At 35.0% G+C, this 27676-nt stretch overlaps 1 protein-coding gene across 5 annotated transcripts in view; it reads right to left on the bottom strand.

Annotated features, from left to right (window-relative positions):
- NAALADL2 (N-acetylated alpha-linked acidic dipeptidase like 2) overlaps positions 1 to 27676 on the bottom strand; it is a 1208457-nt gene that overhangs the window by 865812 nt on the left and 314969 nt on the right. The window contains exon 1 of one of the 5 annotated variants that reach the window (XM_074328118.1): positions 10002 to 10270. The exons of 2 other annotated variants lie outside the window; for them this stretch is intronic. In XM_074328118.1, coding sequence (XP_074184219.1) covers positions 10002 to 10044 — 43 coding nt within the window. In that variant the 5' untranslated portion in view covers positions 10045 to 10270. Of the gene's footprint in view, positions 1 to 4690; positions 4929 to 10001; positions 10271 to 27676 lie in introns of those variants that run through there. 2 more of the 5 variants (XM_074328092.1, XM_074328100.1) reach the window with 2 other exon arrangements.

The following is a 27676-nucleotide window of genomic DNA, read 5'->3' as shown; positions in this document are numbered from 1 at the left end:
ACTTAACAAGCAAACACCAATTTAACTTCAAGTATCTCTCAAATTGATTTATTTTTGTTACATCTCACTGTTATCACATGAACCCAGCTCTCCATCACTATGCGTCAATGGATAGAGATGAGGATGAATCTGAAATAGAGCAGGAGGGCAGCTTCTTTCTATAAAGAAGACATAGTCAAATAATTATTTATATTTGTATTTATTGAGCACATACCGTGTTTCCCCGAAAATAAGACCTAGCCAGACCATCAGTGCTAATGCATCTTTTGGAGCAAAATTTAATATAAGACCCGGTCTTATTTTACTATAATATAACACCCGGTCTTTAATATAATAATATAATATAATATAATATAATATAATATAATATAATATAATATAATATAATATAATATACCGGGTCTTATATTAATTTTTTCTCCAAAAGATGCATTACAGTTGATGGTCCAGCTAGGTCTTATTTTCGTGGAAACATGGTACTTGTCATTGGGGTGGTTGTGAAGATTAAATAAATAATATATGTTGAACACTTAGAACCATCCCTAACACACAGTACACACTTAATAAATATTTTCTCTATCATTCCCCCTACCACTGTCATCATTATTTTATACTTAGACTCTTTGAGAGCTCACTGAGGTAACCCCAACAGAAGTCACTGCAACAGAACTAGAGGAAATGAAGAGGAACAGATTCTCTAATGCTGATTTGCAATGCATTACTCCCATTACCTACAATAGAGACTCTATGGCAACTACTATTTTTCTATAAAAAGGTCTCTTTCAATTTTAAGACATTTTTATTTGCCTTTTTTTTCAGGCTTCTTGTTTTATCTTCTTTTATATTTTAAGTGACTGCTACTTTATGCTCAACTAATTTTCATGTTAGAATAATTGTATATAGCATTTTATGCTTGTTTTTTTCTGAACATATTGAACTTATTCTTGAAAATATATTATGTGCCAGCTATGGTTCTAGGCACTAGAAATAAAGCAATAAACAAATGAGCTATGATCTTTCATCTCAGAGAGAGAGCATTTTCTTGCAAGGAAATAGGCAATAAACAAATATACAAGAACAAAAAGAAAATGACTTATAGTGAGATATTAAAAGAATTAAAATAGGGCATTAAGATAGAGACTGACTGCTTTAGCTTGACAGGCTAGACAAATTACCACTGACTTGATAGTTGATCTGACAACTGAATGACAAGAAGGAAGAAACCATAGGAAGTTCAGCAAGTACCAGTAGTACATAGAGGTTTTAATAGAAGATCAGCTTGGTGTTTTTGTTGGAGGAAGAGAAAAGGCCAAGATAAGCTTAGTAAATGTCTGCCTTGAATTAGTATCCAATGAATACTAGTTCTTTCTCCTTTTTATTCACATGGTTATGAAGATAAATTATTTACTAACTAATCAATGTAGGTAAATGCAAATTTCACTAGAAGACTATCTTTCCAGAACTTTCTATTAACTAAATATCAATGTTCTGGTGGATCATATTAAGTCACATAAGAGTATTTTGATAAATACAATTTCGTAATTACTAATAGAAATATAAGCAATAATATACGTTTTCTAATCTAGAAGAAAGAGAAGACAATGCCTAAAAGAGGTCAAATACTAAACTGAAAAAATAAAATAAAATATGAACCTAAAAGTGATGAGAACTCAACTCAAGAATGAAAATATTACTATTTTCTTATTATTCTTTTTCTGTTTCCCCCTAAATTCCTATTTACCTTTATCAAAAATAAAAACATCACTACCTCATTGCAACTGAAGTGTATAGATTAAAGTCTCAAAAGTAGGTTTATAAAGCAACATGAGTATCATTAATATCAATATGCTTTTCTTTATTCCTACTCTCTGCCCCTGCCCTGCCTATTTTCCCTTCCCTACCCAATTCTGCCACAGTGATGGTACCAAAACTCTTAGGAACCAAAACGATGTAAATCACCTCTATAAAATCCAGTAGAAACTTCAGGGAAGACATTTGAATGTTCCACATGCTTATAATGTATATATATAGCAGCTTAATTTTCAAAATCACTTATTTTATATTCTGATATTTTAAGGGTGAATATTTCAGTCATGTAAATATTTAAATTTTATTACCTACATTTCTTAATTATTATTTTGTTTTATATGCCTGTCTGTTTTTACTTTCAGATTAATTATCTATCTATCTATCTATCTATCTATCTATCTATCTATCTATCTATCTAGATCTAGATCTAGATCTATGTCTATCTATCTATGTATATATATATATATATATATATATATTTTTTTTTTTTTTTTTTTTTTTTTCTGACAAATGTCTGGTACATAGGATTGTATAGCAGCTCATGGAGCTGAAAAGAAAACTGTCCATGTCAAGATTCTGAGATGAGTTAAATAATATTGTCTTATTTACCTCTATATCTTTTCCAATTTTACTTCTCATTGCTGCCTAATAAAAATTTATCTTCTGGTTAGGACTGTTTCTTGTGATGTATAGAAATTATTCTGATTTCTATCACCATATCTAATGGAGAAATCTATGCATCTCTTGAATAACATGCATTTTTATATCATTTGAACACCATAAATCTCAAAACCAATTTCAAACTTTTCTTTTGGTTGCTATGGAAGCTTGAAAGCAAATTTGTGACCTTTTTGGTAGCTGTTTGGAATGTCTGGCATATATTTTTGATACAAATTTTAACTGTGATATTGTTTTAACTTTGTTTTCTATTATGTATACTAATTTGTAGCCTACTTCAAAGTAGGAATTCTTGGAAAATCTTTTTTTGTTTGTTTGTTTGTTTGTTTTGTTTTGTTTTTTGTTTCCAATAAGACAGGAGACTAAAGCAAGTAAATACTTGGATAGATTCAATTTCTACGCCTTGTCTCTGCTGTTCATTTGGCCAGGACACACTTTCCTCTTTCTGGCCACTTAAATTTACCAGATCTGCCAGTGTCAGTTTACATTATATCTCCTCTATGATACTCTCTATAAATTCCTAGGTTTCTCTATAAATTCTTAGATGCCTATCTGTGTTTATAATAGCCAAGAACAATATAACAATATAACCAAGAATTTGCAAGAGTAGAAGCAAATTTTCCCTTTGGTAGCAAAGCCTATTTCTCCATCTCTGAAACCTGACACCAAAAAATATGGTGTATGTGATGAAGAATTTTTCAAGATTTACCAATAATTTAAGAAAGATAGGACTTGACTATGATTACATTACTGATCCATAAACAAAGAGGAAAATAAAGCAAGGTGACCCTTTAAACCTCTCGATTTCTCATGCCCTGTTTTCAAAGGAACTTACTTTTAATAAAGCAGAATAATCACAGAGATGGAAAGGTTTCAAGGGTTTAATCAGTTTTCAAAATGAATCATTGAGCATGGTCTGAAGTCACAGCAAATTAATTGTGTTGTTTAACAGGTGTACGTACATGCACACTTTTTGCTGTTTATATGAATTATATTAACTTCCATACTTGACTTTCAACTACATTTTTTTTTTTAGTAGATAAGATTTTATACTTATCTTTTAAGTCACAGTCCTTTTTCTGAGTACACAATACACAACTTATATTACCATAATCAAGGATTAAAAGAGGACAGGTGTATTGCACTACAATATAGATTATAAAGACATTTATGACTGTACCTTCCAAAGTATTCAACTATGGAGATGCTTAAACATCTATCAACAGCGCAACAAAATCTCCTTGGTCAAATAAAACCAGTTACACATACGTTTCCTGAAGAGAGATTAGAAGCTCAAGGGATCAACTGAAGCTCAATGCCCTTTTAAGTGTTTTCATCCTAATCACATTTTATTTGCAATCCTCTGAGTCGCCTGTTTTTCCTTCACTTATGTTTCAAGTCTAACACCTTCCATAATAAGTACATGTTTGGTTAATAATCTTTCTCCCCCCCCCCAAAAAAAAAAATCACTGTGATACAACATAGGTTGGCTTACTATCTTACTCAGCTAAATTTGTTTAAACTCTTTCCAAAATCTAGAGAATAGGCATACAATGTAATAATTATATGATATATATACACACACACACATATATATGTATATATGTATAAACAACAAATTGTTACTGCACTCTTTATTTTTTTCTTTAAGAAAAAGATAGCAGATTCAAAGACAGACTCAACCTCTTAAATATAAGACAAAAAAGCAATGGCATTATTAATAATAATGTTTAAACAATCAAGTCATCCTGTAGGTACGTATAACCTTTTCTTCAAGAAGATTTTATAGTGACTTTAAATGTCTTCCTTCAAAACAATTTCAGCGCCATAAAATGTCATTTAAATCAAAGAGGATTTAACTGTGCTTTTAGACAATTTTAAACTACAAGAACAAACTCTAAATTTCATAGGGCTTGAGAAATGGCTTTTCCCCAAGCAGCAGGTTTGAATTTAGAGCCATGTATTTAACCACCTTTAACTCATGTTCCATTCAAGTACATTGTTTGCTATTTTATTTCTAATAGAGCTCATATATCTATTTAGAAAGACAAGAGATCAGTTATGTTGCTTTCAATAATATTATGTCAGAGATCATCACCTAATCTCATTTGCCTGGTCCAAGGATTCTCCATCTTACATCTGAGAAAAGTCCCCATGCCATCTTCACGTACACCTTAGCTTAGCCCATTTAGGTCAGACTCACCTGAGATTTCATGCCTTGACATTCTCTGCAATTTTACTTGCTCCACATAGGCTCAAGTTTGTCCTTGGATAGTAAGACCTCTCCAGCAGAGCCTTTGGAAGTTTCAATCAAAATGTTCTATTACCTCAATATCTAAATTTCAACTCCAAAATGTCTCAGGTCTTCAAGTGTTCTACCTATTGCTACAAGCTAGTGAAAGTCTTCCTCCTGGAACAAGAGGTCCCTGCACTTCTCTTAATTGAAAATGCTGTTAAAATTCTCTGGGCTGGAAAGGGAGAGTCACAAACTGGTTAGTCCTCTTTGGAGTTTTAGAAAGATTTCAAGGCACTCACAGGCATGGTTTACCATGATGAATGCAGAGATGTGTTTTCACCACAGAAAGTAAACATGCACACCAAACCAGTATAACAGGTTGTGGTATACAGTACTGCTACCCGCCGGCTGCAACTTAGAAGCACAGACACTAAGGCACCTTCCTGCCTAGATTTTTTTTTTTTTCCTTTTACTAGTCAAATAAAATACGTGTAATTTCTAAAAAATAGCTGTATCATGAGAAACATTCGATGTACATGCTTAGGGGCTTTCAAGCTGACTTCTCCTGGTTGTGATGAAAGTTAAGTAAATATATTACAAGTCAATAAAAACTATTATGGAGTCAAGAGAAAACTCAGACCTTGGTGGACCAGGTTTCAATAGCTTGACTGAATATAGGACAATTCTTTCCAAGGCATTACAATAGAAACTAAAAGATGTCAATACAGAAAACATTTATGAGCCTGATTTCCCCATTTGAAATAGGAAAGTAAATGCCTCCAGAAAACATTATGCCAAATTCCTCTATAAAATTACAGGCTCTGGGACAGCTAGGGTGGGGACCTGGCAACTGCTTCAAAGAAATCAAGGACAATTTTCTTACCTTCATAGGATCTCTGTTTGTTACTGTACAAAGTAGAAATGCTGGACTTGAGGCCCTCTAAGCTCCTTTCTACATTGAACATGTTAATATTCTACAGACTTCCACCCCCTCACCCCCGCCCCAGCTCTGGTAGCCAAACTCTCCTTCAGTGACTTGGTGAAGAGTTCTGTCCTCTCAGATGATTGGTATCTAAAGTTGGCTTTGCATTTCATGGCCTAGCCAACTCTTCTGTACTTAGAAATATTTCCCCCTCAACTCTAGTCTTTTGTAAACTTTAGAGTAGGGGTTTCCTACTTAGATCTAGGGAACTAAGAAGAACTGAGGTAGGAAGGAGGGCTATAATAGAAATGGTCTGTGACAAGGTTATTTGAGCAGCCGAGTTGAGGACTCTCGCTGAAAGAAATTTCTCACAAGGTTGTTCTTCCATTGAACTCGGAGCTACTTTTCATTCAAATAATTCCAAGGATGAAATTGTATATCATGTCCTTCAAAAAAGAGGCAGGTGGCCTTGGACATGCTTTGACCAGGGAGGAGGAGAGAAAATGTTAAAAGCTCATACAGACTGAGTTTGCCGTAGGAAGGATTCAGTTGATGAGGAACACAGCCGGATAAAGATGAAGTCTTTCCTCTCTTTCTTTTTCTTTCTTTCTTTTTTTTTTTTTTAAACAGTTTTGACTAGGGTCTGCCCTGCTAGTTAATAAGAATCCTGGGAGAAGTAGAAAACACATGTCCTTCCTGACAGAGAATAGATAATGGGACCTTACATGCCCAAGGGTAGCCTCTAGAGAAACCTTAGCTTAAGGCATTTCCAAGTAGCTGCCTGTCAGGAAGGAAGTTGTCACCCTCTTGTCATTCCAGCCATGGCCTTTCAATAGTGTCACAGACTGACCAAGTGCCACTCAGTGGTACCTATGAGTTTGCAGATATTATGCAAAGAAACAATGCTTCCTTTCCTCAGCTAATAACAATGTCCCAAAAGCACTTGCCCTACTCCTTTTGCCATATTATGTATATATTTCATTTATATTTTCAAAAGTTAGAAAGACAATTCTAGCATTCTATCCTGCCCTAGATAATTCTATTTTGTGAGTTCTTAGAATATTATAAACCTTCACATGTAAAATCTTTACTTAATGCTCTGTGGGGTTACTTTTCATTGGGACTGAAAGGAAGAGATTGCTTTTTATATTTGAAAAGATAATTGAGATCTGTTCACAGTAAGCTGAAGATAACTTTAGAACTACTTCACTTTCATTTTGGGAAAAATAGGTTCCCAATGCTGTTGGAAATATTAAACGTTGATAGCTATGGCCTCCCCTAACCAGGGTACCCTCAGCCAGCTACCAGGATATAAAAATGGGTCAGAGACCAACAGGCAATTGCACTATAATGAATAATCTTTGACTATGTCTACGTCTAGCCCTCCAAATTGTGACTAGGGATGGTCCAATGAAGCTAGACAATGTAGATACATGTCCTTAGAAAATCATTATTCAAAGCACATGATGGAATTTTAATAGTAATCTACTGTAATTTATTATTTTCATAGCCAAAACACTTGAATCATCCATATGTTTATTGGACAAAACATAGTAGTTGAATATAGTCATTTTGGTTAGAGAACACTCATTTATAAGTAGAGTTGATAATAACTAGGATTATTTCCGAGAACTTCAGAATTTTTATAAATGTTGTTAAGTCAAGGCAAAATTAAATAATATTTAAAAATGTCTTTTTATTTACTTTGATGATTTTTAAACTCAAGCTTAGATATAGGACAAGGTATGGCACAGAAAAACAGAATAATGTCAGAGTATTCCATAAATGAAGATTCCAGGATATATCTTGATTTCTTTTACAAAATATCAAACACACCTATCAAAATCTCTGACTTTCACACATACAAATAAAGCTGCAAATTATCCCCACAGTGCTTTCCTTTATAAATTAAAAAAGTCCAGAAATTAAAACCAACAACTTAAGTAACTTCGCTTCTAATTAACTCTCACCTGAATAATAGGTTCAATTAATAATCTTAAGGTGATTACAACTGGAATGGAAGCATTTCAATACTCCAAGAGATACATCTAACTTTTGTAGATCTACCAAGATACATTTCAACACAGACAAGATCAGAAGATAACATATTCCTTATCGAAAAGTTTTCACAAAGTACATAAAGGAAAATACCTTGGGTTAGAACTGATCTCACAAGCATTCCCCAGCTCCAGATTTATGGATCTAGGGACATCATTTTCTAACTCAGACCACGACATTCAAAGTATTTGCTATAGATTTTACTTTTGCTTGTTTGGTCATTTTTACTGATATGTACTGATTACTAATTCTGAAAAAAAAAAAAAAAAAAAATATATATATATATATACATTATATATATATATATATATATTATATATATATATATATATATATATATATATATATATATATATATATATATATATATATATATATATGTACGTGTATATATATATATGAAACAAACAAAATACACACACACACACACAAATATATGAAAATCAAAACACAAAACGAAAATACAAATACTAGGACTGTAAAATAAGAAGTAGCACCCATGATCCTGACATAGAGGGATGATAAGGGGAGAGCAGAAAGGCCCAGTCAACTCTTCAGTTGATGTCAGTCCCTTGAACACACACACAGGTGATGCCCCCACACTGTCTAGGGCAAGTGGTTATCAAATAGTCATGTACTTTTTATACAAAATCATAATTATATGAACAACTCTAACAACGTAAATGTCTTCATATACTTTTTCAAGGAAAGATATTACAGAGAGAATTATGGTATATGTTATAATTACGTACATAATATCATCTGTGTCTATAGAAGACAAAAAATATAATTTCATGGAAGAATGCTGAAACTTTTACCTTATTGATTTTTTCTTCAGTGGAATACATTAAATGACTTTTTTTCATTAATCTTTAAATAAAGAATGCTTTATAATAGCACTTTATGTAGTATTTCAAAAACATTTTTAGGAAACCTACAGAAATAAAACTAAGATTCTCCGGTTCTTATGCAGGTTAAGTGCAGAAAGGATTAAAGAAAATAAAGAAAACACATAGGCATTCTGGAAACTCTATAAACCAGAGGCTATATACTCCTATCACCAAGCACAGACTGACCAAGTGCCACTCTGTTGTACCTATGAGTTTGCAGATATTATGCAAGGAAACAATGCTTCCTTAATGATCACCTTACTGTTATGCTTGCTTGTGTTATATTTCATAGATTCAGTTTTACATGTTTGATTATGTGTACTTAATAGGAAACTGGGTGGTCTAGGAATTTTCTTGTTGATAGCTTCAGATGAACATAATTAAACAAAAATGGCATTATAAGTACACTTCTAAAAAATATTGATCAAAATGTTACATGTAAAAGTGGTAAATAATTCATAAGAGAGCAGACCACCAGGTTTCCCCGAAAATAAGACCTAGCTGGACCATCAGTTCTAATGCATCTTTTGGAGCAAAAATTAGTATAAGACCCAATATTACATTATATTATATTATATTATATTATATTATATTATTACATTATATTATATTTGGTCTTGTATTATATTAAAATAAGACCTGGTCTTATATTAATTTTTGCTCAGAAAGATGCATTAGAGCTGATGGTCCAGCTAGGTCTTATTTTCGGGGAAACAGGGTACTAAAAATCATGGCAACAAATAAGCATTAGAGTCACTTTCTATTTTTTCTTTAAAGAAAGAACTTTTCTTACTCAAAGAAGTGAAGTGTGAGCAACCTTGTATTTGTTTCTATCAACAAGCCTAACCATGGAAGCCTAGTCAAGCCAATGTCAACAAAGCCAGTCCCTTCAAAGGACAAAGGTATCTGATTAAGTAAGACATGTAAAATAAACCGCTGTACCCTACAGGATCTCTTAGATCCTGTTTTCTACCTTAGAAAAATAGTTATGTTAATTACAAGGACACTTAGATAGTAAACCCCAGAGATGACAAAACTTGATTACAAATTAAAAATTGCACAGGGAGAGACAAAAATCAACATTCTGTCAATACTGGAAAAGGTCAAACACGACAAATGCACCAGAAATGTGTCGCACCATCTCCCCACCACTGCACTGGGGAGTAAGGATTAGACTCTCCCCATGCACCACAAAATGTGTTTCTTTGTTGGTCAAGTTACTGAGCACAACAGAGATGGCCAGCTTCTTCTGAAACAACAATAATCCCCACATTCCCTCAAAGCACACCTTGAAACTTGGTGGGGACACACACACACACACACACACACACACACACACACACACACAGAGTAATCAACACTGCTTAAATTTCTGATTGCAGACATTTCCGATGCTGTTGGCACTTACCTTGCAAGGATGTGTTAGGTAAACCTGCTTCATTCTCTCCCATTTTATTATTTCTTTTTAAAGGGGGCCAAGCAGTTTCAAGTTGTTTCAGTTACCCTGCTCGCTCTGTGACCTTCTGACTTTCTACTGTAGTATTGTAACAGTATACTACCTGCTTTCTTCTGTGAATAATTACCATTCTGCTTCCTGAGTTACCTGGGCTTGCAAGACCTGTTTTACTATGAAGTGAGATCACATCCTTTGATCCAATGTACTGCTATTAATGTGTGCTTCACAAAACGTGGCTTTGTTTCAGTTCTGATATTAACTTGTAATTCCCTACTTTCACTTTAGTCCAGAAATGGATTTACATGTTATCCCCTGAAAGTGTCGATACTACCAACACACCATACTGCAGAGCAAGGTTTGTTTGCTTTTTAGTGTCCCCGATCAGCTTCTCTTACAGAAATAAAATACAATTTAAAGTGAATTTTGCAATGCCTCTTTTAAAATTACAGGGAGATAAGGAACAGCATGGAAATCAGCTTTGTGCAGTGGTGGAAAGACAAGCTCTGGAGTCACTCTAATACTAGCTGTGTAACTATAAGTGAGGAATGTAACTTCTTTGAGTCTCAGCCACTTCAACTGTAAAATGGGGTAATATCTATTTCTAAAGATTATTATGCAAATTGAAAGCAATAATGTATGACTGCTAAACATTGTGAATGGCAGATAAACACAGAACAAGCAAAATTTCCTCCTTCTCCTCCCTGCCTCCCCTCCCCTTCTTTCTTTTCCTCTTTGTCTTCCTTGACTCCCTCCTCTTGTCCTTCTCTTCCTGTGTAACCAGTGAAAAGAATACCAAACTACGCACTGATGTCACTATGTTCTGACATCAACTGTGTTACTTAGTAACTGAAAAACCTTTAAAAAAAAAAAAAAAATCATTCAAGGCAATCTTGGAGTGCTTCAAGGTCTTCCTTTGGAAAAATAAAATAAAAAATATATATTTGCATTGCCTTTTTAATAGGAATGTAGTGGGTGTAACTTAAACTGCTGTTCCTCAAGAAATATAATCTCTAGCAAAAAAAAAGTGACAAATTAGAGATTTATCTTTATCCATTTGTGAGAAAGGAAGTAGATCACAAAAATAAGTTAACTGATTTAAGCTCTTTCTCCCATAATACATCAAAAAAAAAAAAAAAATTCTCTACTTTCTCTCTCTAGAATTCCTTATCTTTTAGCTTTGGTCAGACTAGTTTAAAAAAAAAAAAAGTAAAAGCTCAAATGTCTCTTTATTTAATAATTCTTTAATTTTCAATTTGAAAAGAATTTGTATACTATGTTTGCTAGTTTCTTTTTTTTTTTTTTTTTAATTAAATTTATTGGGGTGACAATTGTTAGTAAAATTACATAGATTTCAGGTGTACAATTCTGTATTACATCATCTATACATCCCATTCTGTGTTCATCACCCAGAGTCAGTTCTCCTTCCATCACCTTACCCTCTGGCAACCACTAAACTATTGTCTGTGTCTATGAGTTTCTGTTTCTCATTTGTTAATGAAAAACAAAAAACAACAAAAAAACCTGATTATGTAAGGTATGTAAACTGTAGGTATGTAAATAGCAAACAACTAGATCATTTTTTCCCTCAAAAGTATTAGAAATAAAAACAAACATGACATTTAAAAAATTCCTTATCACTGTTAATTTAGAATTGTCTCTCATTACCTCTCCGGGTCTCAGTTTTCCTTATCTGTAGAATGAGGGAGGTGGACCATTTGTTATCTGAGGCCAGTTCCATCATTTGTCTGATTTAAAATCCAGGTTGCGGTTTGTTTCAAAATCCAGTACTCCTTTTCCTAGTACAATTGCATAATGTAACATGTATACTGTGTTACATACTTTACCAAAAGTAACCTGAAATTGAATGTTTGCCAATAAAATACTACAATCATCGCATTCTGACTGACTTGGACATAAGAGGAGAAATACTTACCAATCCTCACTCATTATGACAAACTCAGAAATGTATTTTCATACCTGCCCTAGGCACCTAAAATTAGTCAATGGCGGGATAACAGGAATGAAACAGCCATTATCTACCAGCTGATTTATGGCATGTAGGAGTCATTATGAAAGTAGAATGAAGAAGTCCTATTTCTGAGCTGAAGAAAAATGTAAATATACAAACGCCAGAAACCTCAAAAGTTTTGTATCTGCACAAAAAGTAACATAAATATACATTCAGTTATACTAAAATAGTTTCAATATTAATAAAATGACATGGACACACATTCTCTCTTCTCTCTCTCTTTCTCTCTCTCTCTCTCTCTCTCTCTCTCTCTCTCACACACACACACACACACACACACACACACCTTGAATGCCTAGAAAAATTATTTCTTTATCACCTGCTTTGTCTGATTCATTCGTGTGCAACAATTCTTGAACCCAGTCTTGGTTGGGGTTTCTTCTATGTACTTTCCAGATGCATCCCTAACAACTCAGAAGTTTTCCTGTCACCATGGCTCTTACCACATTGTATCCTATGTACTGCTGATTATTTCTGTCTCTGCAAGCTGTTATGCCAGATTCCTTTTCTGTGTACATCACTGTCTCTCTAGCACCTAGCACAGTTAGTACACATACTATACCTCCAACTAATTTTGTAAAGATGAATAAAATTACCATCATCAGAAAGGATGAATTAAGGATTAAAAAAAAAAAAAGAAAAGAAAAAAAGGTGGCAGTGGTACATGGATTAGCAAAGAAGATGCTGGGAGATATTCCAGGAGGGAAAAATGACAAATTAAAGTTTAAAAGTGAAAAGAGATGGGAGAAGGAAAGTAGGTAGGTTTATCTGCAATAGCAGATAATTAAGAGCTAGAAGGATAAAAGAGATGAAGATACTAAAGAGAATTTTCAAAAAAGACTCAAAGATAGAAGTAAATGAAAGAGAAATAGTGCATTGGTTTAAAACACACTGTTAAAGAGAAAACCACAAGCCTAAAGTGGAGTCACTTGTGCTAAAGCCTATCATATCAAAATTAGATTTAATACCTCACCTATTTGTTGTTTCAGTTTCTCCCAGAAACATAGTCTTAATTAACCAGTCTGGAATTTTCTGGTCAAAACCAAAGAGGAAATCTGTCACGTGTGCCCTCTCCATCCCCCCAGTACAAAAAAGAGGCAATCTGAATCATAATAAGTATTAACTCTCCTGCCTCCACAAAAAAGAAGTCCTTCTCTAAAAAATATTTTATTTTCTTTGTTTATACTGTGTTTCCTGGAAAATAAACCCTAGCATGATTTTTCAGGATGACATTCCCTGAACATATGCCCTAATGTGTCTTTTGTAGCAAAAATTAATATAAGACCCGGTCTTATTTTCGGGGAAACATGGTAGCTCCCATGCCCCACACTTCTTCCTACAAAAACCTTTCATTTTGTACAAGCCCTCAGAGCACCCTTCTGGTTGCTAGATGAGATTTGATCCATTAATGACTTGCTTAGTAAGGAAAATTAGATCTTCAAATTTACTTGATTGAATTTTGTTTTTTTAACAACACACACAAACATACACACACAAGGGGCATGGGTGGTATTAGGCAGAATAGATTCATTGAATGGTGAAAAGGAAGTTAACATCATTATTAAAATTATCAAGATTTTCTGAATATTGGAATGGAAGTCTATGAGAGTGAATGCATCTTTAACGCATTCTGAGACTTTACTATAAAAATTACTTAACACTTTTTTTTAAACAATTCAGATGGCATAATAGAAAATATTCATAATAGAAAACATCCAATCACATCACCTATTTGTGTTACCAAGATTCTATTTCTAAAGCAAACTACAGGGAGAGTGTGGGCAAAGGAGAATGTTATAAATGCTGTCCTTTATCACTCAGTTAGATGGTTCTATTCTACCTAGAACTACAGAAGAGGAAGAAACCACTGTTGCAGTTAAAACTTGTTGTGGGTTAAGTGTTTAGTTCTGATTTTCAAGGGATGATATATGTGAAAATTTGAAAAAAAAATGAAGTGGTTATTTGAAGTTCTGAATGTCGGCACTGTATATTATGAAGCATGGAACACTGAGTATGTAAAATGTCACAATACATTTAATAATGACATAAATCTGGTACTCATTTTCGCAGTGAAACATGTAACACAAAGAGAACAAACAACTCTGTCAAAACCATAGATAGCCATGGTGAGAAAAGGGTAGGGAGAAAGAAATTAGAAACCTCAAAACTATAATTCTACAAGTCATTACTAGAAGGAAATTCCATGCTCAGCAAACAAAAAGGATCCTTGAGATTACAGTTTCAAGAATTAGCTGGATGCGCTGGAGGACACCAGAATATGCATTTGCTACCCTAAAAATATACATCTTGCCCATGTTTACTAATTGAGCAGACTCAGGAAAATCTCTTTATCTCAACTGCCTAAAAATAGAGTATAAATGTCCTGTTCTGTGAAGGAAACTTACATTTATAAAGGAAATTTCCATTTGTAAAAGTGCCTCCTTACCAGGGAGAGAACAACTCCTGGAGAGAACTCTTATCACCTGAGAATCTCACTTACATGTAAACTATAGCCAGGAATTCCCAGGGTGGAATTTTCTGATCCACAGAGCTGCTAAATACTTTTGAGTCCTACCAAAAACAAGATAACTAGGTATGCTAGGAAAGGGGGTGGGGTGGGCGGGAGTACTATACAAGAAGAATGGGTAGAGGTAAATTAAACTAGCTTTTCTTTTGCTTCTGAAGGCTGGCCCAGCATATTCTACTCCTCTTCTGGATATGAGTGTTACTCATATCCTTAGAGTGAAACTTAGGATTTACCCTTGGCTCTACTCTCCCACATTCCCCAAATAGTCAGTAAGTCCTGTCAGTGTCATTGAAATCCACCTCCTTAACTTTCCATTTCCTCCACATGAGGCAATTATCATCTTTTGCCAAGATAGTAACTCCCTAAATGAATTGTTCCTCTATTCCGTCCTCTCTATATTATCTACCCAAGTAATCTTTCTAAAACAGTCATACTATTTCCACGCTCACGTGTTCATTGTTCCACAGCCTACTCAATAATGTCACTACTTTATCACCACAGTTTTCCATCTTGCTGACTCTTAACCTTCCAATAACATCTAGTTCATTTACTCAGGCTTCTCTGACATCCCAAACACCACTGATATTATCATTCCACATAGTTGAATGCACATAATCATATTTACTTTTCTACATATGTGAACATAATAGAAAAAGGTGTTAAAAAAAATTAAGACTTGCTCAATGCTTTGTATTAGGATTGACTGGTGGGTAAAATATCGTTTTGATACTACAAACTAAAATTTTACTTCTCTATCATTTTTTTTCCATAAAATTGCAAACAGAAACTTAAGAAAATTAATATTGATGGGGAACAAAGAAAGTAACTACTCATTTCAATAGTAAAAAAAAATATCTATTGACAAAGAAACAAGATAAGTCATAATAAAAAAAGGGTATTTTAATGATCTTTCTACAGCTTTATTAAATAAACAAAAGAAACTGTATTAATTATATGTTAACACACACATGCACACACACTCACACACACCAGAATTGCTTAACAATTACTGATAGTTTACAGGTTATTTCACACAACTAACAGAAATTTAGAGGTGCCCACTTAGAAGTCAGGTAGGAGTGACACTATTGGTAAGGGTTCAGGGCAGGCCACCCCAAAATGTGCCACTTTGGCAGGAGGATTATTAGAACCCAGGGGATTCAGGAAAAGCTCTTTACCTCCCCCTCAACTGCCTAAATGTATACACTGGAAATGGGACCTGTACCAGGAAAAGAGTTATTATCAGAAATTCCTTTTAACCTAAGAAATTTACCGGCATAACAAGGCAACCACTGTTTCCCAAATGTTTCCTTAGCCTTGTGTGTGTGTGTGTGTGTGTGTGTGTGTGTGTGTGTGTGTGTGTGAATGGCCTTCCTCCCCTTTGTGTCTCCAGACCCCCCTTATCTACTTTCTTAGCTCAGGTTGTTATATAAGTTTCAGTTACTTGGCCACCCTACAGGTCTCATATTTTTATGGGGATCCTGGAGATATGTAATTAAATTTGTTTATCTCCTGTTAATCTGTCTTATGTCAATTTAATTATTAGGAAGGCAAAGAACCTAGAAGAAAAGAAGGAAAATGTTTTTCTCCTCTTCACTACAAAGCATTCTAATTTATTGCTGGGAACACTATTCAAGATTATGGAAGAACTGCCTAAAAAACATTAAATGCAAGCTTGTAATGATAGTGTATATTGACTTATGCACTTTTATGAGAATCCCATGAAATCTTGGCTTAAATGCCAGAAACTTTTAAAGTGGTATACTCTTAGCAAACTCAGCCTCATCAATGTGAGGTTGATCGTGGGAAGACTAGTGATAGCCATCTACATATCATCTGAAAAAGGGAAAAAGTACCAAAAAATTTAAATGTATATTTAATACTATTATCATGGAACTACAAAATGAAGTGCACAAACACACACACTTGACTAATTTACATATAACAATCTATTGTTTAACAAACCCTAGAAAACTCCCTCAAGAGAAGCCCAAAGGAAAGCATTAAAGGAAAGGACTATGTGTGCTAACAGGCTGATACAGCATAGAACAGTGAACTCGTAAATGTGAGAATTTTAGGACAAGTAAAAAATCTACAATAAAGCTGGAAAAAGTTTACAGCTTAAACTAGAACATCAAGGTTTTATGGGAATACAAAGATAATAGAATGATAATAGAATTTCACCTTTTAAAAATGCAATGAAAATGCTTAAACGGTATCATTAGCTTGGAGATAAATTTATTTCCTCAAACCATCCTGAAATAACCAATCCTCAGAACAGAAGTTCCATCTCCATGAGAAAGAATGATATGAAAACAGCTCTGATAATATTTTGCAAGTATTATATAAGACCGGGTATAATATAATATAATATAATATAATATAATATAATATAATATAATACCGGGTCTTACATTAATTTTTGCTCCAAAAGACACATTAGAGCTGATTGTCCGGTTAGGTCTTATTTTGGGGAAAACATGGCATCTTTAGAAACATCCCATTCCTCTCCTTACCTTAAAATATTAATAATAGACGATAATGCCCAAAATAAGCACAGTAACTATAACAATCTTTTATTAAAATGAACACTAAGTGCCTTGGTTTCAATTCATGAAGTATGTCACATTAAGTTTTCTTTAATTTTTTACTTATTTTTATTTCTCTTTCCTTTCTTTTTCCTTTTGTCCTCTTCCTTTTTAAAATTCCAATCCTCCTCCTTCTTCTTTAAATAAGTCAAAGTATGGCATAACAAGCTTTCCCAGAAAAACAAACAATTACAGGAGAACTACTTTTGTTCAATATTATAACAGGTCACTACTTTCTCCTGAGAATGTTTTCTTTCTGAAAGATCCTCTTCTACTTTTACTGCTGACAGCCCGGGAGCTAGCATTGTTATAGAAAAAGGAGATGAAGGATTGAAGTCTCCAACCTTTTCCCCACAAGCAGCTGGTACTTAAAATAGACTTTCCCTAAAGTGAATGGTTGCTATCTTTCCTCTAGTAACCAGATTTACAAAACGAGAAGAAAAAAAGGAGAATAAATGAGTAGAGATCAACATAACTTCTTGGGATAGATTTTACAAAATAATGGGCTTAATGGGGAGGAATTGTTACTTTAGATATAATAGAAAGAACAGGCCATGGGGCCAGAGCTGGGAGGAAGGAGAGGAGGAAGTGTGGGAAAACAAAGGATGGAGAAGATGAGATCATTCTTTAGAAAAGGAGCAGCTACCAGACCAGGCAGAACTTGATTCCAACAGCCAAAAGCAGACCCAGGATGCCATCTTTCTCCTCAAGGTAAACTTTAGCTGATTGTAATAGACTATAATATTAACATTACAAGGATGGAAAATCTCTACCCCCTGTGTCGCCATGACAGTTCCAAAAAGGGCCAAATAAGGACGGGGGAGGAAATCCTTCCTCCCATGGGGAAGGCATGATCAGCAAAGACGCCTGGGAACGCCTGCAACACGACCCCTAAGTCTTGAATATTTTGCACCCTCATTTAGAAAATAATAAATCCCCAAGTCCCAGCCCTTGTCTGAGCAATGGCTATTTTCCCAGCCTGTCCACTCCTAACTCTAGGAGGGCACTGTCCTATCCTCTTTCTTTCAATAAATTTACTGCTTGCTGGGCTTATTCAGTGTACCTTTGAATTCTTCCTGAGGCATAACCGAAAACCCGCTCTTCAGGAACAAAATCTATGAAAGAAAAAAATCCCAGGTTTACATTGAAAAATATGGTATCTGATCATCTTGGGAAATGAGGGGCTAACAACAGTGAACAGTTTTAAGAAGGAATAAAAATAAAAACATGCCATTATTAAAGTCAATTTTAAATACTTATTTCATGTCCCTCACCTCTTTTCCTATATCCTAACAAATCAATTAGTTTATGTGTGTGTGTGTGTGTGTGTGTGTGTGTGTGTGTGTGTGTATATATATATATTTAATATGCAGGGCAAACATGGCCCTGTCTTCCAATTCTCAAGATATATATATATATATGGAAAGAGAGAGAGAGAGAGCATTTCTTAGATGTCATTTTTGGATCTGCCTGATTCATAAGCATTTAATAAATACTTGATGACTGATTAATTGAAAACATAACACAAGTATATTTTATCTGTGATCTAAAATATTTAAAGTTAATCAAGAACATAAGGAAGATTATTAATTCAAACTATTTCTGCTTCCCTCTGAGGCCAGAATACCCCACGCTAAATATTCCACTTTGCCATAAGGATTGTTTTGAGCTGAAAGCAATTAGCTCCTTGACTTTCCACTTTCTTCTTAAAAGCAGGATATAAGTTACCATTTGTATTTGTGTCTATTCCTTCCTTACTAGGGAAAAAAAAAAAAGTGTCTCCTTAATCTGGAGACAACTCTTAATACCTGAAATGACACATATCTGCATAGAAAAGCATGCTAAAATATATGTTAATCCCTCCCTTCATGTTCCCATAATTTTCCTCTCTCCCCTAAAAGTCTCAAACACCTTTTCCTTTGTTCAGCTTAAGATGGTATATAAGCCTCAGATTCTAACTTCCTCCTGGAATCACTTTCCTTTGTATGCATGTACATGTGTACATACATATGTATGTACATACATCCAAATCTATTGTTTTCCTCTTGTTGATCTCTTTTGTCAGTTTAATTTGCAGGGTCCCCAGCCACTGTACCTAGGAGAGTAAAGGAAAAAGAAAAAAAAGGTTTCTTCCTCCTCTATACCTCTTTCATAAAGTGTCCTATACATTACCAGGTCTCCAGTTTGAGAGAGCTATTAACTTTTTTACTTTTCTTAAAATCTAAAAATTTCATTATTTACTTCAGATTGGTGACAAATATAAAAGATATTGTAAATTTCACAATAGTTCAAAGAAATGAATTAAGGTTTAATTAGCCCTATTAGCACCTAATGAAATAAAAGTTAAATAGTGAAAACAAAGATGAAAGTGTAAAATACCTCAAGAAACTTGGAAGGCGATTTAAATTATTGAAGCTAAATTTAAAGAGAACATTCTACTTTCTAGGTCAATGATTATTTTATGACATCACAAATTCTGGACTTATCTGCCCTCAGATACTTTTGTTTGCCTGAAACTAGTTTTTTCAAAAGTAGAACCTGAAAAATTTTAGATGAGTTATTCACTTTCCTGTGGGTCCAATTCTCTCTGTACAGTCTTGTTTGTGGTATGTTACTTGCCTATCCTCTGAAACATTTGCATATGCGACTAATGGCTTCTTAATAACCAAGTCACTAGAGCTTTCTTCCCAATTTCAATGTAAAAATGCAAAATATGTAACACAGTAGTCCTTTTTTTACCATCAGATTAATGTATTAGAATTTCTTTGTTTGATCTCAAATTTTTAATGAGCTGAAGATGATTCCATTAAGTGATCAATCTCAAAAGTAAGTTCAGAAAGCTTCTGATTTAAAGAGAAACTTGTGTTTTGAAATGTGGGGAAACACTTTTTAAAATGTTTACTCACTTGAACTATTGATGACAATAAAAATTGGCATAATCATGTTTCTGTATTGAGGTAAATTTACATGAAATAAAATGAACACTCTTTAAGTGCGTTGTTAGATAAGTTTTGATAAATGTATTGAAGGGTATCCAAATATGCCTCTTTAGTTTATGGATTAGTTTTAGCTATTGGCCATTGAGAACCAGCAGATGTAAAGAAAGCTCTAAAAACAGGGCCACATTTTCTTTTTGGAAAGGAAATTTACGTTGATAAAGGAAATGTCCTTCCATTTGTAAAAGTTATCTCCCTCTCCCCTACCACAAAGCGGAAGATTCTTAACAACTCATAAATGGAGAAGGCAGGGACTGAATCTCCATTACAAACCTTATAAGACTACTTTTACTTAAGATACTTTTCCTTCTCCTCTTCCCATAACTGGCCTCCACCTCCCAGAAGCCCCAACATCTTCTGCTATGTATAAGTTCTATTCACCCCTTTGGGTTACTTATCGCCGGATACTCCCATGTATACACCACATATACATGTGCAATGTACATGTTACTAAATTTTTGTTTTCCTATTGTTAATTTGTCTTTTGCCGTCTAATTTGCAAGTCCCCAGATATAAAACCTAACATGGGTAGAGGAAAAATATATTTTTTCCTCCCTATGGTATTCATCCTTGCAACTGCCACAACATTCAAGATAAACAACATTCCCATCATCCCAAGAAGTTCTCTTACACCCTTCTGTACTTAATCCCTCCTCCCACCCCGATTCTGGCTCTTGTCAATGGGTACTAAATTTTGGCAATGTTTCATCTTTCCCTATCGAGATGAATGGATGCTGTTTTCTTTAAAAACTGATTCCCCAAATCTACAAATTACACCGACTTTCAAATATTAAATCACCCTTATATTTGTGAAATAAACCCTACTTGACAGGATGTATTAGCCTTTTTTATGTATTGCAGGTTAAAATTTGATAATATTTTGCCAAAAGTATTTGTGTCTATGTCTATACCGTGTTTCCCGAAAATAAGACCTAGCCGGACAATCAGCTCTAATGCATCTTTTGGAGCAAAAATTAATATAAGACCCGGTATTACATTATGCTACGCTACGCTACGCTATGCTATGTTATACCTGGTTTTACAGCAAAATAAGACTTATAGTACAATAAGACCGGGTCTTATATTAATTTTTGCTCCAAAAGACGCATTAGAGCTGATTGTCTGGCTGATTGTCTTATCTTCAGGGAAACACAGTAGTTTTCTTTTCTGGTAAAACATTATATTTGCCTAGTTTTGTTATTAGAATAACACAGGCCTCATAATATTAGTGGGCAAGGTTTCCCTGTTCCTTTATTATCTAAGACTGGTATTTTTTTAGGACTGGTATTATTTCTTTCCTAAATGTTTGATAAAATTTGCCAGTGAAGAAAACTGAGCCTGAAATTTCCTGTTGTGGAAAGGTTTTAAACTATAAATTCATTTTCCCTAACTCTAATAGAGTTATTTAGATTTTCTGTTTCTTCTGGAGTCATTTTTGATAATGCGTTCTTCTAAGAATATGTCCATTTCATCAAAATTGTTAAATGACTTGACATAAACTTGTTCATAACTTCACTTACATTTTTAATGTCTGTAGGATCTGTGGTGATACTCCATCATTAATTTCTGATGATAGCGATGTGTACCTTCTTTTTTGTGTTGATCAGTCTAGCTAGAGGTTTATCAATGTTTATTTTTTAATTATGTATTTTTTCCTCTATTATTTGACAGCTTTCTATTCTATTGGATTCTGTTTCCACCTATGTCTGTCCTTGTACTTAATTTCAATTTAATTTCCTCTCCTTTTATCTTATTATATTAGAAGCTTACAATATTGATTTTAGCTGTTTCGCTTTTTCTAATAAAGTATTTAAAGTCATTTCCTCATAATCTCTTTTGTACCTGCATTCCACAAATTATGACACATTGTGTGTTAAACGTACAGTTTAAATTTTTTTTTTTAGTTTCCCTTGTAATTTACTCTTTGATGCAGGCATATTTAAAAGTATAGTATCTGAGTTCTAAAAACTTGGAGATTGTCCAGATCGTTCTCTTATTGATTTTTGTTTAATTCTATTGATGTCAAAGAATATACTCTGTGATTTCAATTGTTTTGAATGTATTGAAATGTGTTGCAAGGCCCTGCACAAGGTCTGTCTTACTGAATGTTCTATGTGCATTGAAAAATAATACGTTATTTGATATTCTTGATTGCAGTGTTCTAAGTATTTTGTCTATGTATAGTATCAATTACTGAGAGAGAGGTGTTGTCATCTTCAACTATAATTGTGGATCATTTCTTTTTGTTTCTTTTCAGTTGTACAAGTTTTAATTTATGTGTTGCTTTATTATTGGGTGAAAACGCATTTAGAATGTTTATGCCTTCTGGTATTGACCTCTTTCTTATAAAATGCCCCTCTATTATCATTTGTTAAATTTCTTGTTCTAAAGACTACTTTATCTGATATTACTATAGCATTTCATAGGTCTTTTCCCATCCTTTTACTTAATGAATCATTATTTTTAAAGGAAAATCTCAAATAGGATATAGTTTAGCCATGCTCTTTTTCTTTTTTTTAATTCAAACTAAAATTATTTTCTTTGTAATTGTAGTATTTACACTACATGAATATTATTATCAACACAGTTGGTCTTAATTCTACCACTTAGCTATTTTTTTAAAAATTATTTGTTAAGGGGCCGGCCTGGTGGCTCAGGTGGTTAGAGCTACATGCTCCTAACTCCAAAGGCTGCCGGTTCGATTCCCACATGGGCCAGTGGGTTCTCAACCAGAAGGTTGCCGGTTCAACACCTCGAATCCCGCAAGGGATGGTGGGCTGTGCCCCCTGCAACTAAGATTGAACACAGCACCTTGAGCTGAGCTGCCTCCCGGATGGCTCAGTTGGTTGGAGCACGGGCTCTCAACCACAAGGTTGCCAGTTCAATTCCTCGAGTCCTGCAAAGGATGGTGGGCTGTGCCCCCTGCAACTAGAAAAATGGCAACTGGACCTGGAGCTGAGCTATGCCCTCCACAACTAAGACTGAAAGGACAACAACTTGACTTGGAAAAAAGGTCTGGAAGAACACACTGTTCCCCAATAAAGTCCTGTTCCCCTTCCCCAATAAATTTTTTTAAAAATATATATATATATTTGTTAACATTTGTCCTTTTTTCTTCTTTTCCTATATTCTTTTGGATTGTGTTTTATACTATTTGCTTATTAGCCATTTTTCTGTTTATCAATTTCTTTATTTTGCTCTCTCCTTCCCTCTGACTCTCTTGTTGCTTAAGGTTTTAAAATATTCAACTTTAAATTATCACAAGTTACCTTCAAATAATATATAATTTCACATATAAGAAACTTACAGCATCATACTACCCTTTCTCCCCCTATCCTTTGCAACACTGATATTATACATGTTATAAACCACACAATACACTGTTGTTATTTTTGCTTTAAATAGTGAATTATTGTTAAATATATTAAAAGTGAGAAAATTTTTTTGTATATTAACCTACATATTTTCCATTTTATGGTCTTTGTCCCTTTGTGTAGATTCATGTTTAATTTGTCTACTGCCTTAAAAGTGTGCCCTTGAACATTTCATTGTAGTTCTTGTCTGCCAACAATGAAATTTCTCAGTTTTTGTTTGAAAAAGTCTATTTAGCTTCATTCCTGAAAGATATTTTTGCTAAACATAGAATTTTAATTCAGCATGTTTCTTTTTCTTTCGGCATTTTAAATGTTTTTGTTTTCCCCTTATCATTTGGTTTAGATAGTTTCTGAGAAGAAGTTGATGTTTTTTTTCTTATTCTTTATCTTCTATATATCATGTATCTTTTGTTTCTTGCTGTTTTTACTTATTATCTTTGTCACTCATTTTTAGTCAGTTTGATTATTTTGTGACTTGGTGTGATTTTCTTTGTTATTATCCTTGGAGTTTGTTGAGTTTCTTGGATTGGTCAGTTTATAATATTTACTAAATTCTAAAAAAAAAGTCCACCATTAATTGCTATCTTCAAATGCTTCGTCTTTCCTTCCTTCATTCTTTTTCCCTTATGGCACCCTAATTACACATGTTATAAATACACAGAGAGATATAGATGTAGATATAGATATCCAGCAGGTCAGCAAAGCTGTTAAGTTTTTCAGTCCCTTGTCTCTCTGTTTATGTTCACATATTTCCTCTTTCTATGTCATTCAGTTGACTGATAGTTTCTTTGGCAGTGTCTGTTTTATTGTAAATCTAATTTCTAACATTTTATTTTTCATTTCTAGAAGTTTTGTGTGCAACTTATAATATTTTTAACATTCTAGCATTTTAAGATTTTTATATCTTCCATTTTTTTCCTCATTAGGTCCATGATTGCCTTTACAACATTGCACATATTTATAATAGTAACATTAAAGTTATTTGCTAATTCAATCATTCTGGGTCTATTTCTATTAATTAAACTTCTCCTGATTATGAGCCTCAATTTTCTGCTTAATTGCATGTCTAATGACCTTTTATGGGATGCAGAACATTTTGACTCTGCGATGTGATGAATTTTGTTGCATTCTATTAAAGATGTTAGACATTATTTGGGTAAGCTGTTATTTGTAGATCAGCCCAATGATTTTGATAATTTTTGTTTGTTTGTGTTTTGTTTTTTGGAAATGCTAGAGTGGCCTTTCTAAAGAGTTAGTTTAGCCACACCACTAAGATGAGTGATGCTGGATGTCATAGGAATGATGGCCCCGAGGTGGTCTTCTTGAGTTCTTCTCTGGAACTTACCACAAATTGAACATTTATACCCATCAAAGGATGCTCTGCTCATCACAAAAAACAGTTAAAACACTTGTACGAGGATTACTTGAAAGTGGGCAAACTGGGCGAGCAGGGGAAGAGGGAAGGGAGCAGAATGGAGACAGGGCCAGATGTGGAGACGCAGGGAGTCCCAGGAAAGAACTGAGACCACAAGAGCCAGGAGGTGGGCTCTTTCCCTGTGTCCCATAGCTGATCTCTCTCGGCGAGGGAGCAGCGTATCCAGCTTTTGAGGCCGTAACCTCAGCTGAGACCTCCAGTTGGGACCCAGGTTGGACAAAGGATGTAAATACCATACCTGGGCCCCTCCCACTACTCTCCCATTCCTACCCCTGACCTTCCAGAGACTCAAGCCTCAAGCTGGCGCTGAACTGAGGAGTTAGTGTCAGATACAGAGGAGCCGTAGTGCTCAGGATCTGAGAAGATCCAGCTTGCAGTTTTGACCCAGAGAAGATGCTGGAAAGTGTGACACTCCTGGACTGGGAGAGAGAAGGCTCCTCCATCCCCAGTCCCCACCTTTTCTGGCCTGCCTAGGGCAGTACAATTACAACTGCGGAGACACATCCAGAGGTCAGCAGCAGGCAGATGCAGCTCTGGGCTTTCAGCAGCTCAGAAATCCCCCCCCCACACACACACACACACATAGAAGCAGTGTCCTAAGACTCAGGAGACCTGAGCACAGGGCTGGCTGTGTTACTCTCAGGGTGCATATGTGCAGGCAAGAGCAGAAACTGCACTGACTTTGTGAAAACTACCACCCATACCCCATAGCCCCACTCATCTAGAATTGCAGTCCCAAGGTCACTCTGGGTACCAGGTGACCAGCTCTGCCTGCACAAGACGCAGAGGACCCTTTAGTACAGCAGAGGACAACCTGGAGAATACTTGGTGGGCTTAAGCCAAGACTGGCACTGCTTTTTTGTTGTTGTTGTTTTGTGTTTTTTTTTTGTATTTTTGATATTTGTGCCTATGTTGATTGTGGGTTATTGGTGGTATATACATGTGAGTGTATTTGTTTTTTTCGTTGTTGTTGTTGTTGTGCTTGGTGATTTGCTTTCTTCTGAAATTGCCCTAAACCAGGTCCCAGCACAAGAGGCACAAGATTCAACACACCCAGAGTCCAACTCCAGACCAAAACCAGAGTATTACCAAGCTTGACTTACAAGTGACACACACAGAGGGAATTATCTACAGGCACAAGAGCCCACAGGAGCCAAGCCTCATTTGAACGGTCAACCCTCACACAGCAGAACATACACTGTGGGAAGAGCCAAGTCTCATAACTATTCAGGCTAGGAGTCAATCCCACCTATTTACAAGCCAGAAGCAATTAAAGATCAATGTAATAGGACAATATACGCAACACAAGGGTCACCTTTGGAGCACACACACAGGAGAATAGGGAAGTGATGCAAGTCAAACATAAAGGACACATACTACATGAGATAACCCAGTAAAAACCAAGAACCCTAGGTGATCTACCTAATATATCGAAGCAAACACAGAGAGTCAGCCAGAATGGGGAAACAAAGAAACATGTCCCAAATAAAAGAACACAAGAAACCTACAGAATTGGAACCAAATGAAATAGAGGTAACCAACCTATCAGAGACAGAGTTCAGAACACCGATGATAAGAATGTTTAAGGAGCTTAGTGACGACATAAAGAAGGATAGAGAAATCATAATGAACAACCATAATGAACTGAAATAAAGAACTCACTGGAAGGAATTAACAGCAGGTTAGTTGAGGCAGAGGATCGAATCAGTGACACAGAAGACAAGTTTGCCCCACCCCGATCTGCCCAGTTCTGCCAGAAGAAGAACAGCAGCAGTGTCAGATCAAAAGAGCAGAATATTTGCAGTTCTTAGAACTGTGGTCTGCAGAGACAGATTTGGAGCCCAACAAGTTCTGGCAAAGGGGAGGGAGCCGTAGAAGCAGGACTGGCTGTGGTTGTGGTCACCGCGATTGCTCTGGGCCACCTCTCACAACTCACCCCGCCCCTGTTCCCACCTACCTGGGAGGATCCATGCAGGAGTAAACAGAACTGCTGAAACACACGGGCTCTGAATCTGGTGCAGGAAGAGCTTTGGAACTTCGAAAGCTCTCCGCATCCCCATACGGACGCGGTGCCCTATGACCCAGGTGAACTGTTAACAGAGGAGAAGTCTACCTTCCAGAGAATCCCCCCATTGTGTGAGAATCTGGAATAGTGCAGAGAAAACATAACACTATAGTGTGAGAGAGAAAAACAAGGCTACAGTAGGAGAGAAAATAAAACATTCTACAAACACGTACTGGAAAACAAAAGAAAGACCTCTTCCAATCAACCTGTTGCAGAACCCACTCCTGTAGATGTTTAGGAAAACAAATAATAAATCATTAATTGTCATGAATAACCAAAGCAACAAGACAGCTCAGAAAGAAAGGGAAAAGTCTCCAGAAAATGAACTTAAAGATATGGAAATATGTGACTTAAATGACAGAGAATTCAAGATTACAGTTGTGAAAAAACTCAACGAGATGCAAGAAAACACAGAAAAGCAGTTTAATGAACTCAGAAACACAATAGAAGAACAACATGGACATTTTACCAAAGAGATTGAAATTTTTAAAAATAACCAAATAGAATTTCTGGAGATTAAGAACTCAATTGAAGAAATTAAGAATGAAATAGCCAGCTTAGGTAGTAGAGTTGACCAAATGGAGGCAAAAAATCAGTGACATCGAAGATAGAA

This window comes from Rhinolophus sinicus, linkage group LG01, assembly GCF_036562045.2.
Source record: "Rhinolophus sinicus isolate RSC01 linkage group LG01, ASM3656204v1, whole genome shotgun sequence".
NCBI lineage: Eukaryota > Metazoa > Chordata > Mammalia > Chiroptera > Rhinolophidae > Rhinolophus > Rhinolophus sinicus.
Note: the sequence above shows the minus strand (reverse complement) of the source record. Positions and strands in the feature narration are given on the sequence as shown.